At 38.3% G+C, this 17,433-nt stretch overlaps 1 protein-coding gene across 1 annotated transcript in view; it reads left to right on the top strand.

Moving 5' to 3' along the window:
- CNTN5 (contactin 5) overlaps positions 1–17,433 on the top strand; it is a 968,886-nt gene that overhangs the window by 568,525 nt on the left and 382,928 nt on the right. The window contains exons 5-6 of the mRNA XM_081155637.1: positions 15,475–15,598; positions 15,718–15,893. Of these exons, the coding sequence (XP_081011763.1) occupies positions 15,475–15,598; positions 15,718–15,893 (300 nt within the window). The remainder of the gene's footprint in view (positions 1–15,474; positions 15,599–15,717; positions 15,894–17,433) is intronic.

The following is a 17,433-nucleotide window of genomic DNA, read 5'->3' as shown; positions in this document are numbered from 1 at the left end:
TGAAGCCAGCCTGTCCCTGTACTTTGGAAATATTTGCAGGTTGTAATGCTGTATAACATAGATAAGTTTTATTTCTTCAACCATTTCAATGAGAGAGAGCCTTTTGTTCCAGATAGGGTCAATGGAGATAAAAACAAATTTCCAAAGTCAAAACACTGAATCCTCAGTTTCTACACTCTCTCGATGTTAAACACCCTATTTTTTAAAAAAATTATCTTTATTGTTGAAACTATTACAGGTATCCCACTTGCCCCCCCATTGACCCCCTCTACCTAGCTCCCACCCCCTTCCCAGGCATTCACCCCATTATTGTCTGTGTCCATGGGTTATGCACATATGCATATAACTTCTTTGGTTAACCTCTTCCCACCCCCACCCCCCTTCCCTCTTCCCTCTTCCCTCTTCCCTCTGAGATACGACTATATATCACATGCTTCAATGTGTGTGGGTTTATTTTGTTTGTAAGTCTCTTCTGTTCATTAGCTTCTCCTTAAAAAAGACCCTTCCATATTTCATGTAATACTGGTTTGGTGGTGATAAACTCCTTTAGCTTTTTCTTGTCTGGGAAGCTCTTTATCTGACCTTCAATTCTAAATGATAGCTTTGCTGGGTAGAGCAATCTTGGTTGTAGGTCCTTGTTTTTGTATCACTTTGAATATTTCTTGCCTCTCCCTTTTGGCCTGCAAAGTTTCTGTTGAGAACTCAGCTGACAGTGGTATGGGTGCTCCCTTGTAGGTAACTAATTGCTTTTCTCTTGCTGCTTTTAAGATTCTCTCTTTGTCTTTAACCTTTGGCATTTTAATTATGATGTGTCTTGCTGCGGGCCTCTTTGGGTTCCTCTTGTTTGGGACTCTCTGTGCTTCCTGAACTTATAAGTCTATTTCTTTTACCAGGTAGGGGAAGTTTCCTATCATTATTTTTTCAAATAGGTTTTCAATTTCTTGGTCTCTTTCTTCCCCTTCTGGCACCCCAATAATACGAATGTCGGGCCTCTCAGAGTTGTCCCAGAGGCTCCATATACTATCTCCAAATTTCCGGATTCTTCTTGCTTTTTGCTCTCCTGGTTGGGTGTTTTTTGTTTCCTCATGTTCCAAATTGCTGATTTGATTCTTGGCATCCTCTACTGTTGATTCCCTATAAATTATTTTTCATTTCAGTTTGTGCAGCCTTCATCTCTGATTGGTACTTTATTATGTCATTGATGATCTCACTAGTTTCCTTAATAGTATTACTAAGATCCTTGAGCATTCTTATAACCATTATTCTGAACTCAGTATCTAATAGGTTGCTAGGCTCTATTTCATTTATTTCCTTTTCTGGAGCTTTGTTCTGTTCTTTCCTTTGTGACATGTTTCTTTGCTTCTGGATTTTGGCTGTTTCCAAGTGTTTGTTTCTATCTATTAGGTAGAGCTGCTATGTCTCCTGGAATTGGTAGAGTGGCTTTGTGTGGTAGGTGTCCTGTAGGGTCCAGTGGCTCAGCCTCCCCAGTCACCTGAGCTAGACCTTCTAGGCTCTCCCCTGTATGGGCTGTGTGCACTGTCCTGTTGTAGTTGAGCCTTGGTTGCTGTTGGTGTCACTGGGAGGAATTGACCCCCAGGCCAATCAGCTGTGAGGACCAGCTGCTACTACAGCCAAAGAGCTGCTGTGCTGGAGACACCCCTGTGGAGCAGGATTTACTTCAGTGGAGCTTTGGTGTTCACCAAGTGTGCGCCTTGAGTGTGTCACTTGCGGATGTGGTAGGGTTGTAATCCAGTGTGGTCGAGTCTGAGCACCAGGTGCACTGTCTCTGGGGCCTCCCTGGAGGTGCAAAGTCAGCCTGTGCCAGTGCCTTGCCCAGGGCCACCCCGCATGAGCTACACAGCAAACCGTAGTTGGCTGCTCCTTGTGCTGGGCTTGGAGGTGTCCAGGAGAGGCCAAGCTATGAGCCAGTGCAGCTGCCGCTAGTGCCAGGCCTGGGGCCGCTTATCAAGCATATGGGGCCCGCTGCTGTTTGTTTGAGAGATTTTAGGAAAGTCCTAAGCATGAGGCTCAAGAGGCCACCTGCACAGAAAAGCCCCTGGAAATGGCCCGGATGAGCTGCAGGTGGGGAGGGGCGGGGCCTCCGGGAATCACGGGGCGGGGCCAACGGTGTGAGTCAGGTGCTGGCGACTCAAACATGGCGCCTGCCTGCCGGCTGTGTGCGGGGAGGACTCGCCAAAGGAGCCATGGCCTCCGCCAGCCCTTCTGCCCGGGAGGAAGCCGCTCTCCGCCTCTCGCCCGGATCTCAGGCAGGTTAGTTCCTCCCCGAGTGTCCTGGGTCCTTTCCGGCTGCTGCCCGGCGCTGGGCTCAGAGGGAGCGTCCGAGTGAGTCCGTGCCGGGCCCTTTAGAGGAGCTGCTGGGGCTCCCGCAGCCTCCGCGACCCTCAGCGACAGTCCCCGCTGGTTTCACAGCCCGGAGTTGTGGGGACGTCTCTTCCCGGCCCTGGAGCCCTGGGCTGGGGGCCTGCTGTGGGGCTGGGACCCCTCGCTCCTCCGGGAAACCTCCCCAGCCCAGACTTCCTCCCGGGTTTACCCCGCGGCACCGGGTGTGGGCCCTGGGCCCGTCTCCGATCCAGCCCCGATCCGCCCACGTCTCCGCCCCTCCTCCCGCTCTCGGTGCTTCTTCAGCTCCCTGGTTGTGGGGCTTATGTTCGGCCAGATTTCAGGAGGCTCTGGATGATGGCGTTTCTATATTTTAATTGTAATTCTGACATGGTTGTGGGAGGCGGCGGGGACCACAGTTACCTAGCAGCCATCCTGTTCTCTCCTGTTTTTTAAAACACCCTATTTTTTTAATGAATCCCACAAAGTTTCTTAATACGACCACTGTTCCAACATGCAGTAGCCAAAACACATGCCCGTGGCAATCCTCTACATTCCTTTATCTCTGCATCCTGTTTTCTTGTTCCTGCTGATTATTAGGCGGCCTTTTGCTCCCTCCTAATAGTTACTATGGTGCTGTATGCCTTTTCTTCTCGCCTCAATATTTCCAATCAATTCAGCCCACATCCTAGTCCATGGAGCAGCACGGACGGCTTTCATATTCTATTTCTAACCCTGTTGGAAGGAAGCAGGGAAGGGCTTGTGAGACAGTGTTTATAAAACTTACAGTAGCATCCGGTAATGTCCTAGGCATTAATTTTAACTCATCCCTCACTCACTCACAGAGAAGATTCCAGCCCTACAAGGTTCGTTTTAGATCAATGCCCTATACAATTGCCTACAGCATTCAATATAGTAATATGCTGTATAGGTTTGTAGCCTGGGAGCAATAGGCTATACCCCATAGTGCAGGTGTGTAGTAGGCTACACCATCTAGGTTGGTGTAAAAGTGTACTCTATGGTATCTGCGTGATGATGAAATCGCCTACGGACACAGTTCTCCTCCATAATTAAGTGACCCATGACTGTATTAACTGGTCAGAACTATGATTTACTTTTGTATTTGGTGTAACTTGGTTCTACTCCTTTGTCCTCTTGTTCCAAATGTAAGTTAACATAGCTCACAATGATAAAAAAAAATACAGCTAGAAAATATAAATTAAAACATGAAAATGATGAAGACAACAAATATTTGGACACAGAATGGAGCCAGGCTTGAAGTGTCTATTCTTACTTGCCTTGGATAATTAGCAGCCAAGGACATAAAACTAGTCAGTTACATATTTCTCAATTTTCAAGGGTTAAAATGGAATAGTATATATACATATAAGTTCTTTGGTTAATCTCTTCCCTGCCCAACCCCTGCCCTCTGCATGTTTCCCTATCTCTGGATCTGTTTTGTTCATCAGTTTATTTTGTTCATTAGATCCCCCATATAAGTGAGATCATGTGACACTTTCCTGGACTGGCTTATTTCACTGAGCATAATACTCTCCAGGTCCCTCCGTGGTAGGGGGCAGGAGCTGGGTGGAGGGACTCGACAGGAAAAAAGGGGATATCTGTAATACTTTCAACAATAAAGATAAAAAAATTCTATGGGGAATTATACACCAAAGAAAAAAAAAGAAATAGTAATTGAGTAGAAGCAGAGCTATTGCTGACCCTAAGATCAGACAAATTTTTCTGGAGGGTCCTTATTAAGAATTAATTAATTGATATAAAGTCCAGTGAACTGAACATTATTTTTTTGGCTTCATAACAGTGAGTTTCATCTTCTTCAGTAAAGACAGATGAAACCCAAGTATCAACAACAAAGTAAGAAGCGATTATGTAAAAATATGCTCCTTAATCTTTAATATACATAGAATCACTTGGGAATATTGCTAAAAGAACCCCTTTCAACATCTCAGGAGTAGGACCAGATAATCTGCATTTTTAAAATGCTCCCAGGTGATGGTGATACTGCTAGTCCAGGGGACCATACCTGAGTGTCAAGGCTCTATGCTGGGAACCAGTTTGATGTGACTTAAGTCCTTCGCTGCTCTAGATTAACCCGTATTTAGAATATCAGGAAGAATGAACAGTATGAGTATTTTTTCAAGTAATCTTTCATAACTATTGTTTTCTCACCTGAGCATTTGATAGATCTTGGTTAGATGTGATGTTGAGTTTGTTCTCTCTGACAAGAGCCTGACATACGGCTTTTGTCAGGTAATTCCCTTTAGCCTTAATAGAGAGTAAAGCTGGGGTTGACATGCTCTTGTGAAAAATGAGAAAACTAACAGAGCCTGAATACAAAGCCATCCCACTCCTGCTCAGAATTAAGCCCAGAAGTACCCCAGGTAGAGCTAAGGTTTTTCTAAGAAATGTGAAAATCTAATTTGCAGAGCCATTTGGGAAAGCAATATCCACTTCTGTATATCCAGCCCTGAGAAACTGTCCCACACATGCACAAGGAAATATAAAAGTGTGTTCACTGCAATATGTTTAATTTCCAAAAATTAGAAACAGCTTGATGTCCACCAGAAGGGAAATGGATATATCAATTCTACTTTTTCATTCATTGAAACTTAAAACTGTGAAAGCGAATAGACTATATCTTTATGAGACAAAATGAATATACCTCAAAACATTATGATTAGAGAACAAGAAAAGTTACACAGTATTACTTATAACATGACACCACTTATGTAAAAAGAAAAAAAGTAAAAATAATGTATGCTGTTTATGGATACATATATATGGTACAATTTTAAATATGTGAACCTAAGGCAGCAAGTTGACTATAGAGCTTACCTCTGAGGACAAAGGGAGAATGGAACAGGAAAATGGTACCGGGGAAGGAAGATAGATGAACTCACTGTGTTATATTTCATTTATTTTGTTGTTGTTGTTAATCTTCACCCGAGGATATTTTTTCAATTGATTTTACAGAGAGAGTGGAAGGGAGGGGGAGAGACAGAGAAAGAGAAACATGGATGTGAGAGAGACACATCGATTAGTTGCCTCCCGAAAGTGCCTGTATAGGGGTGAGGAGTGGAGCCTGCAACTGAGGTATGTGTCCTTGACCTGAATTGAATCTGCCGCCCTTCAGCCCTCAGGCCATCACTCTAACCACTGAGCCAAACTGGCCAGGGTGATATTTCATTTCTTAAAATAAGAAAAGTATGAGGGTAATATAGTGATACTTGTAGCAAGTAGGATCTAAAATGGCTCACAATGAGGTCTGCCTCCTGGTATTTACAGTGTAATCTCTTCTCCCTTGTGAGCTAAAGTTAGTAACCTGCTTCCAGAAAATAGATTATGGCAAAAGTAATGGAATAAGACTCTCAACATTGGGTTACAAAAGACTCTGGCTTCCATCTGATTTCCATTCCAAAGAAGGATGCTTAACCAAGACCCGAATAACAAATCTTGACTGACTATAGGGACTGGCTGCCTAGAAAATAATTCCAATCTGTTGAGATGATCACAAGGTAACAGAAAATTAAAATAGATAAAATTCACAAAGAAACTTTAAAATCATGATATTGCCCAGCCGGGTGTGGCTCAGCAGTTGAGCATTGGCCTTGATCCAAGAGGTCAAGGTTCGAGTCCCGGTCAGGGCACATGCCCGGGTTGCGGGTTTGATCCCCAGTCAGGGGACGTGCAGGAGGCACGTCTTTGATGTTTCTATCTCTCTCTCTCTCCCTCTCCCTTCCTCTCTCTGAAATCAGTAAAGATATATATATTTTTAAAAAACCATGATATTGTAAGAGGAATTCTCTGTAGAAAATTTAGAAATATGGTTAGGACATCAACAAAAGTCATTATTTTTTTTTTAATCTCATGGTCTCTGTGTGAGTCAGGAAAGCAAATGTGGCTTAGCTGGGTCCTCTGGCTCTTAGATTTTCAGAAGGTAGGGCTGCAGTCTCATCCCAAGGCTTAAATGGGTACAAATCCACTTGTAAGCACACTCACCTCGATGATTGCTGGTAGGATCCAGTTGCTGAAGGTTGTCATATGTAGTTCATAGCATGGTAGCTAATTTCTAATAGCAGGAGAAAGCCAGAGCAAAAAAAGGCAAAAAAGATGGCCTCAAGAAGAATATAGCAGTCAGTCATTGACGCTTGATTGAGGTAAGAAAGTGGAGACAGTCCATGAACACACATATCTGAGCTAGACTCTTAAATTGGAGAAGTAGAGCAGTACCTGGAAGGGAGCATGTTGCTCATTGAAGTGGAGCAATCAGAGAAGTCCTCAAAAAAATTTTGCTTTCAACCTGATATTGTTAACTTGGGTAATGACTAGGATCACTGTTCAAACTGTTCCACAAGCCAATAAGTATTATCTAGTTGAAAACAAAACCAACACTGAGTTGTTAATAATTACTCTAAAGTAGTTGTTTAAATATAAATAACGTAATTTAATTGATTTAAAAATTTTGCTAAGGTTTAAATGAGAAATTCTTATGATAATATAGGTTAATTGAGAGCCTTCAGGAGTCAGCACCTCAAACACCTGCTAAACATGTCCTGCTTTTGGGTTTTGTGATCTAGACAAATATTAATATATATATCTGTCCTTTCCTTTATAAATGAAAAGCCAATAGATTGGTCTTTGACTTAATTTCTTTATGTTGTGGTGGTTTTAGTAGGAGTAAACTTAATCAAGTGTAGGGTGCATCCCCTTCTGTTTGTGCTGCGATGATGAGATGGTTAGGTTTATATATATTTATCTTCCTTGCACAGAAGCAATCTGAATCAGGAAGAAGTCTGACTAGAAAGTTCAGACTTCTACTAGGGGAGCCTACTCCTGAGATTCAGAGACTACAGATGCTCTTTTAGGTGAGAAAACGGTGTTTTTTTTAGAAGTCGCTGAAGTGATTTTTGTCTTACAAAGGATTAGCATATCATTTTGGATCTCTTTAATTCCCTCAATGATAAGCACAACCTGCAATTTCCATGACATGCTGAGTCTGCCCAGCCTTTGGAGTTTCTACCACTGGCTTCTGACATTTGGGAGATTCCTGCAACCAACCAAATATGTTGCCTCCTGTCCTGAGTACCTTTGGCTGAATTTCATTGTTAACATGGCTCATTTCCAGATTGGACTTGGCTTGTGGGCAATGGCATCAAGGCTCAAAGTGAACTTTGTATTGACAATTTTCTGTGTTTCTTCAAAATACCCTTTGCTGGTAAGTTGTTTTGGATTTCCAAAGACAAAATGTAAATGATCTTTCATGAGAATAAGAGTTCTCTCCTGGAGGGGAAGGAGGTATTCCACTTGAATGATATACTCCTATATAAATCCAATTACTCCAGTTTCTCTCAGTTTAAAAGAGACCATATTCTAATAAAAACCTTACAAATTCATGACCATTCATTGAAACTTTATAATTTTATTTTTATTGTATTCTTAATTTTAGAGCTATTGTTATTGTTTTATATTAGTATGCTTTTCTTTCAGTTTAACTGTATGCCATTTGAGCAAAGGCCATGCCATGTACTCCCCTGTACCCTCTTTCACCCCTTAAAGCAGAGGTGGGGAACATGCATGGGCCGTATAAGGTCCCCAAAATCATTTGGTCTGCCCCTGCCAAGGCAACCACAGGCTGGACTCGAAATTCAATAAACCTAGAAGCTTTTCTCATAGCTAATTTTTATTTTTTTATTTTTTATTATTATTACTTTTTAAATATGTCTTTATTGATTTCAGAGAGAGGAAAGGAGAGGGAGAAACAGAGATAGACACATCAATGATGAGAGAGTCGTCACTGATCAGCTGCCTCCTGCACGCCCCCTACTGGGGATGGAGCTCTCAACCCAAGCATGTGCCCTGACCGGGAATCGAACCTCAATCTCCTGGATCCTAGGTCGATGCTCAACCGCTGAGCCACACCCAGCCTAGGCCATAGCTAATTTTTAAGTTGATAATTTTATATGGCCCTTGAATGATGCTATAAATATCCAAATGGCCCTTGGCATAAAAAAGGTTCTCCACCCCTGCCTTAGAGCAATGAAAGATTAGTAGGATCTTAACAAATATTGTTAAATAAAGAGGCATCTATTTGAGGAATTTGAAGTCTGAATTTAGGTTGAATTTCTACACTATGATAGAATATTTGCCTAAATATTTTTTAGCTAAACCGTGTATTTTAGATTACAAATGAAAAAGAGGGAAGAGCAATGTCCTCCCTCTGTTGATGGGGTTGCCTAGTGGTTTGTCATCTTCAGGATGTAATAAGGGGTTGATACCATTTTATCATTCTCATAAATGATAGCGTCTCTGAATCATCTGACCTCTCTTTTATGGCTACATTAGAAAATGACAAAAAATCTATTAAACACTGAATTTATATTATGTGTGCAACATAATGCCATAAAACATTTATCATAATGCTTTTTAATAAATAATGCTTTAATTCTTAGGACTCCTTGAAAGTTTCACAATGACATTTATACTTGTTTGACTTTTATAAAGAGTATTAATTTCAGTTTTTAAAAGCAAGTTGAAGAAAGCTTTAGATATTCTCCTTAAGAATTCATCTTAGGTGCTCCCATGGTGTGAACAGTTTTTCTCACATTGTTACCACAAATGTCATTATAAAATGCAACTGCTAATTAAACACTTCGAAATGTCTGGAAATTATCACATAAAATATATTAATGATCATTAAAAGTATATTTCTTATAACTGTGTTGGACATAATAGTCTAATATTTTCTCTAGATTATATTACCAATACACATAGGTCACATTATATGAATAACAGGTAAGGCCATAAATTAGAGCTAACCAACAGGTGGAGATGGTTGGGATCTGGCATTAGACCTAATCTTTGAGATAAAAAAAAGGGCAGAGATGTAATTGTTCAAAAGAGATTTAATTCTGAAAGCCAAGGTTAGAGTCTAGGGAGGCATGATAATCTCTGGTCCTGATCCAGGATACAACTGAAAACATGATCCAATCTCAAGAAGTAAGGCTTCCCTAAGAACTAGCTGTAGGAGTCTCAGGCTAGGTGATGCTTACACCGTCTTGGCGGGAAGAAAGTTAGTATCTAGGTAGCCTATCAGTAAGTGGCAGTCATTTCAAAAGGGGTCAGAGAGGGCGAGACATCAGCTTGACCCCAGGAGACAGGACTCTACAAGGGAAATCTGTGTCTCCATAAATCAAATACATAGCAGTCCTTCAAGAAACTCCTCTGGGAGAAAACAGATCGGCTCCAGAGTCATCCTTTCACAATAAAGCTTTATCTTGCTATCTTGCCACCTCCCCTTCAGATGTGGTCCAGAAATTTGTGGAGTGGTTTTGGTTATTTCAGTGATTCTAGGATGCACTTCTTTAATTTAGTGAGTGGATACCAGGAATACTAAATGACCTATAATTTAATGCATAGGCATTCACATAAGTTGAAAATTCATATAACTTTTTTTTTTCTTCTTTAGCCTGACAATGTAATTAGTGTAATTAGTCTTCTCTGTGACTCCTCTCACCTCTCCTTAAAGGTGGGAACTAACTGCTCAGGACCTGGGTATGTGTTTTTTTCTGCTGCTGGGTTCCTGGAAATAGACTGAGGCTAAGGTAACAAAAAGCCAAGCGAGGGGGAGACATTGCTTAAGACTTTCAGGCATTCGTGTGAAAATATTTTCTCACATTTCAACTAATTTCCACGGAAACTAAGAACTGGGAATATGTTTTAAATGCTTGACTGTTCTCCCAGGCTTAAATAAACGATGTGACAAAACGACAGCAGAAAAAAACACTCGCTGTGGAAATGAACCAACTTACAACATTTTTCTTATAGCAAACATTTACAGTTTTTTGTTTTTTGTTTTTTTTTTTTAAAGTAAGAGGTGAGTCAGATCCATGGGAGACAACTGGTACTTTGAATCAAAGCCTATCACTTAGGGTACTTGTTGAAATTCAGATACCTGTACCCCAGGGTGGTAGAGTGCAAGAATTCATATTTTAAAAACAATTTCAGGTGATTTTTTAAAAAGCCAATTAAAGCTTGAGAGCCATTGCTTTTAATTAATTAATCTAGTCATTCAATATTTTTTATTATTTATTTATTTTATTTATTTTATTTTTTTCTATTTTTTTAAAAATTTTATTTTTGTTTAAAATATTACAGATGTCCCTTTTTCTCCCCAATGACCTGTTCCACCCCGTCCCTTCCCCCTCCCCAGTCCCTCTCCCCACCATTGTCCGTGTCCTTGGGTTGTGCATATATGCATATAAATTTTTGGTTACTCTCTCCCCCTCCACCCACCCGCCTTCCTGTTTCTTTATTGTTGAAAATATTACAGATGTCCCCTTTTTACCCCCATTGATTCTCTCCACCACTCATCCACCCCACCCCTAGGCCTTCCCCAGATCAATGTCTGTGTCCATGGGTTATGCTTATAAACATATAAGTTCTTTGATTACTCTCTCCCGCCCACTCCCCCTCCCCACCTGCCCTCTGAGATCCCTCAGTCTGTTCCATGCTTCTATGTCTCTGGATCCATTTTGTTCTTCAGTATATTTTGTTTAATACATTCCACATATAAGTGAGATCATGTGGTACTTGTCTTTCTCTGACTGGCTTATTTCACTTAGCATAATACTTTCTAGTTTCCTCCATACTGTCCCAAAGGATAAAAGATCCTTCTTTTTTAGCTGCATAATATTCCATGGTGTGAATGTCCCACAGCTCTTTTTTCCAGTCATCTACTGATGGGCACTTGGGCTGTTTCCAGATCTTAGCTTTTGTAAACTGTGCTGCTATGAACATAGGGGGGTATAAGTTCTTTGTGATTGGTGTTTCAGGTTTCTTAGGATATATTCCTAGAAGTGGGATCACTGGGTCAAATGGCAGGTCAATTTTTAATCTTTTGAGGAACCTCCATACTGTTTCCATAGGGGCTGCACCAGTCTGCCTTCCCGCCAGCAGTGCATGAGGGTTCCCCTTTCTCCACACCCTCGTCAGCACTTGTAGTTCAATGATTTGCTGATGGTGGACATTCTGACAGGTGTGAAGTGATACCTAATTGTCATTTTAATTTGCATCTCTCTTATGATTAGCAATGTTGAGCATTTTTTCATCTGTCTCTTGGCCATTTGTAGATCCACTTTGGAGAAGTGTCTATTTAGGTCCTTTGCCCATTTTTTAATTGGATTGTTTATCTTCCTTTTGTTAAGATGTATGAGTTCCTTATATAGTTTGGATATTAACCCTTTATTAGATGTGTCATTGGCCAATATGTTCTCCCATACAGTGGGCTTCCTTTTCATTTTGTTGATGGTTTCTTTTGCTGTGAAGAAGATTTTTATTTTGATATAGTCCCATTTGTTCATTTTCTCCTTTGTTTCTTTGCCCTAGGAGATGTATTAGAGACATAGTGCTATGAGAGATGTCTGAGATTTTTCTCCCTATGTTTTCCTCTAGGATTTTTATGGTTTCACATCTTAAATTTAAGTTGTTTATCCATTTTGAGTTTACTTTTGTGTATGGTGTAAGTTGGTTGTCTAGTTTCATTTTTTTGCATGTACCTGTCCAATTTTCCCAACACCATTTATTTAAAAGACTGCCTTTACTCAATTGTATGTTCTTGCCACTTTATCAAATATTAATTGACCATAAGGACATGGGTCAGTTTTTGGGTTCTCTGTTCTGTTTCACTGATCAATATGTCTGTTCTTGTGCCAGTACCAGGCTGTTTTGATTACAGTGGCTTTGTAGTATAACTTGATACCTGGTATTGTGATCCCTACAACTTTTTTCTTCTTTCTCAAGATTGCAGTGGCTATTCGGGGTGTTTTTTGGTTCCATATAAATTTTCAAAGTGTTTGTTCCAGATCTGTAAAATATGCTGTTAGTATTTTAATAGAGATTGCATTGAATTTATAGATTGCTTTGACTGTATGGACAATTTAATGATGTTAATTCTTCCAGTCCATGAACATGGTATATTTTCCCATTTGTTTATATCTTCCTCTATTTCTTTTTTCAGTGTCCTGTAGCTTTTTGAGTTCAGATCTTTTACATCTTTGGTTAAGTTTATTCTTAGGTATCTTATTTTTTTAGTTGCAATGGTAAATGGGATTGTTTCTTCTGTTTCTCTTTCTGAGAATTCATTATTGGTGTATAAAAATGCCGTTGTTTTCTGGGTGTTAATTTTGTATCCTGCTACCTTGCTGAATTCATTTATTAAATTTAGTAGTTTTTTGGTGGAACCTTTAGGATTTCTATGTACAATATCATGTCATCTGCAAATGATGACAGTTTTGTTTCCTCCTTTCCAATTTGGATGCCTTTTATGTTATCTTCTTGTCTGATCACTGTGGCTGGGACTTCCAGTACTATGTTGAATGAGTAGTGAAAGTGGATACCCCTGTCTTGTTTCTGTTCTTAGGGGAAATGGTTTTTGTTTTTGCCAATTGGGTATGATGTTGGCTATAGGTTTGTCATATATGGCCTTTATTATGTTCAGGTATGATCCCTCTATTCCCACTTTGCTGAGAGTTTTTATCAAAACTTGGTGTTGGATTTTATTGAATGCTTTTTCTGCATCTATTGATATGATCATGTGATTTTTGTCTTTCAATTTGTTTATGTGATCTATCATGTTTGTTGATTTGCAAATATTGTACCAGCCTTGCATCCCTGGAATAAATCCCACTTGGTCATGGTGTGTGATCTTTTTAATATATTGCTGGGTCCTATTTGCTAATATTTTGTTGAGGATTTTAACTTTTTTAGGTTAGAATTTCTAACTCTGTATTATATTTTATACAAGGTATTTTTTACATATAATGCATATGTAATGTAAAAATTGTGTAAATTACAGCAAGGTTATCTTTAATTTTGTTAATAACTTTACCAGGAGTTGTTGACAATTTAGACAATTACATCACCTAACACCAGTGGCACTCATGGTATTTGAGTCACCCATACTACTCTTGGATCAGTTTGCGTTTGTAGCTGCTGCATTCATAGGGATTTTATGAATGAAAGCAAACTTTGATTACTTCTTTATGTCTTTTATTATAATTGTTACTGAGAACTTACATATAAATTAAATACTATTTTATGTTATTTCTCTTTTATCTGCCCTTTTATTAAATTTAAAAAATTGTATATAGTTAGGTTAGAATATTTATTAATTTTTAAACAAGGAAAATTATAAAATATTTGTTATTAAAAGGATTTGAGAACCACCAGCCTAAATATGGATGTGGAGCACTTTTCCTCAATTTTATATTGTTTTTCTGGGCTTGCTGAGACCCAGAATGGATGAGATTCTTAATAAATTCAGGGATAACAAATCGGAAAAGGAGAAAGAGGAATATATATGTGAATTTGATTTTAGATTTGTAAGTATAATTTATTAAACATCTCCAATTTATTTCACTCTATATGATTACTTTCAAACCTTGCCCTTGGCTTGCCACCATAGCTGAGACCATCTTGCCCAAATAATCTGGATGATCCCATAGGATATCTTATTTTTCTGACACAAACTTAAGAGGAAGCTATCCAGAGATGTGTAGTCATTACCTTTCTCACATTCTGCCTTCTACATTTTAGTTAACTGCTTGAAGATCTATTGCTTTCATAAATGCAACTCCTTTGGGAGGAATATATGTTCCCCTCAGATAAGACCCTGTCCTCTACCAAGATGACTGAGCCCTGCCTTGCTGTGTGGTTGCCCTGCAGAAGGCAAAATAAATACCCTCACAATCTTAAATTGGTTCAAGTGCAGAGACTAATTATGCCACACATATACCAGAGTGTATGAAAATATGTATTATTCATGTCATGTGGCTTTTGATGAGAGAAGGATAGGCTGGTCTGAAAACAACCTGAGCAGAGAATGGAAAGGAATGGGTAGCTTTGGTTTTCACTGCGGTTGGGGAGTGGGGGTGGGGTGAGAGCTCCAGTGCGGGCTGAGGTTTGCATGGTGTGAACTTTCCTACCTGTAAACTCATACTACTGCAGACTAACAGGACTCCCATAGCACATTGACTCATTATTGCTCTAGCAGAATTATCTTCTTCAAGCCCAACCTAACATATGGAGCCTATTTTATTTCTACTTTTCCATGAAATTGTATTAGTTTAAAATTATCTTTATTTTAGAATTTCTCTGAGTATTAATTAATTAAATGAGATAGAATCTAGTATCTGGCATACAGTAGGCACTTACTAAGTAAGTTTTAAGTGATCTTTTTTTTCACCCTCCTTTTTATGTCTTTTCTGATCTCCTTATTTACTTTATTTACCTACTGGTGAACATTTAATTAGTATATGGTTTTGACATTTTTATTCAGTTATTTAAATTTTTCAGGACATGTTTCATTCCATGGGAATATATTTATTTGTATGACATAATTTCTCCCTACACCCCAACATTGTTAACACTAAGTAGTGCTTCATTGAATGAGTGAAAAAAGGAATATATGAAGGATACATGAGGACTGATGTTTTCTATATCTGTAGTATCCAAGTAGTAACACAGTATTAATTCATGTTTTCTTCTTTATAGTATATCATTATTTTTTAATATATCTTTATTGATTTTAGAGAGAGGAAGGGAGAAGGAGAGAGAAGGAAACATCAATGATGAGAGAGTCATTGATCGGCTGCCTCCTGCACACCCCACTAGGGATCGAGCCCACAACCCGGGCATGTGCCCTGACTGAGAATCGAACCAAGATCTCCTGGATCATAGGTCGATGCTCAACCACTGAGCCACAGAGGCCAGATTATTGTATATTATTTTTAACATTCTAAGAGTCTTACAAACTTTTAGTTTTTTTAAATAATGATTTGTTTAGTATTATTTACATGATAATACTCTGCTTAAGATGAATATAAAGATATATATTTTAATATATACAAAAGCAATGCTTGAATGCTTGTTTTTCCAGTATATATATCATATTTTTATAATCAGTCTCAGTCAATTATGAAAAAATTCTATTTAGGTCTCTGCAATTTACTAAAATAATGTAATTTGTTAGCTATATCTTTCTTTTGGGTAATATGCCTTTGACATGTCTTGATAATTCAAGAAATTTTAAAATGTGTCTTTTTTTGGTCCTTACAGAAAGTGTGGACTATGGGCCAGTGTTTGTGCAAGAACCAGATGATATAATTTTCCCAACAGATTCTGATGAAAAGAAAGTAGCACTGAATTGTGAAGTTCGTGCGAACCCAGTTCCTAATTACAGGTAGAAATTCACTGTTACTTATTTTTCTGAAGTTCCCTACAATGAAATTCTGACACTCCCAAGGAGTATTATAATGTCTCATGTCATTTTTACTATTTGTCTTCTGATTTTTTCCTAAGATGGCTTCGAAATGGAACCGAAATTGATTTTGAAAGTGATTATCGCTACAGTTTGATAGACGGAACCTTCATTATCAGCAATCCAAGTGAAGCAAAGGATTCTGGTCATTACCAGTGTTTAGCAGCCAACACTTTTGGAAGTATTCTTAGTAGAGAAGCCATACTTCAGTTTGCCTGTGAGTACAATTTGTGTGTTTTTTCCCATGAATATAGTGTATATTATGTAATTTTAAAGTTTAGCTAAGCAAAAGGGTAAGGTCTCAGATTTTAAAACTGGAAAACCTTGGTAAGGATTAGAACTATGCAAACAATGCGTATCCTCCTGAGATATTTTGAAATTCCCTTAAATGTTTGCCCTCTTCAAATTTTAATTGATTTTAGAGAGAGAGGAAATCAGAGGGAGGGAGAGAGAGGGAGGGAGGGAGAGAGAGAGAGAAAAACATCAATTTATTGTTCCATTATTTATGCATTCATTGGTTGAGACTTGTCTGAGCCCTCACCAGGGATCAAACCCGTAACTTTAGCTTATTGGGACAACACTCTCACTGAGCTACCTGGCCAGGGCTGCCCTCTTAAAATAAACAACATTTTAGCATAGGTTGTTAAAAATCCTATCCATGAAAGCAGATAAAGTTTTATAACTCAAATATCTTTTGAACTCTAGTAAATAGTAGATTTCTAATTCTGTCTGTTTTTTTTAAATGTCTACTTATCTGCTTTTATTCTTCTACTGTTTATTATAGTCTATTAGCTATGATTCTTCTGGACATAAAATTGCATATTATAAAACTTCTGCTTATGGCCAATTAACCAAAGAAATTCCTCTGAAATGCTAATATTTCAGATTTTGACTAGAACTTCCTAACCAGTTGTCCCATATATACCATAATATATATACATATATACCATAATATATACATTTTCTATACTAGATCATATATCTAATTAAATAATGTATTGATTTTTGAACTCTTGAAATTATTTCACTTTCAATAAGAGCTTACACCCAGTTGAGGGTAGACAACTAGGTGAAAAAACCTTAGTATTATTTTTTAGTAAGTAATCCTTCTTGATTTAAATTCTTGAGGATTACAAATTATAAAATATAGATAGCAGGGTCATGAATCTTTGTGTTAATAATTTATATGTAACTATATTGACTACATAATTCATCACAAAATGATTTTTAAGTTAAAATTACACCCTGAAGTATGAAATAATTTATTTTTCTCTATATAATCTTCATCACACATAATTTCTAATTAACCCAGAATCCAGACACCCTATTATACAAGTGTGAAGGGCAAAAGGAAAGAAAGAATAATGGATCTGTTTGGAGAACATTGATCAAGGCTCTAGAAAAATATAAATGTCATCTTTTAAAGCAGATTGGGCTAAGGAGTTTATATAGGTACTTTACATACACCAAATATACCATGCAAGCAGCTGACATGTATTCTTTTTATTTTAGAAAAGAACTATATGGTACATCAAAGAACCTAATACTTTTCAGTATACACATTTAAAAAGTAACCTAATAAACACAATATTCCCCCTAATTGCTTCTCTGTTCAATAGGGTCTTTTCAAGACAGATACAGCAAATCCAGAGAACTTAATGTGCAAATATTATTGGCTTATACCTTTCTCTTTTCACTATGCAAGACACACATACACTGGTTCACAATAGCCTGTGTATCAGATGTTTTGGGTTTTT

This window comes from Miniopterus schreibersii (genome assembly GCF_964146895.1).
Source record: "Miniopterus schreibersii genome assembly, chromosome: 12".
NCBI lineage: Eukaryota > Metazoa > Chordata > Mammalia > Chiroptera > Miniopteridae > Miniopterus > Miniopterus schreibersii.
The sequence above is the reverse complement of the archived record's forward strand: the minus strand, read 5'-3'. Positions and strand labels throughout refer to the sequence as shown.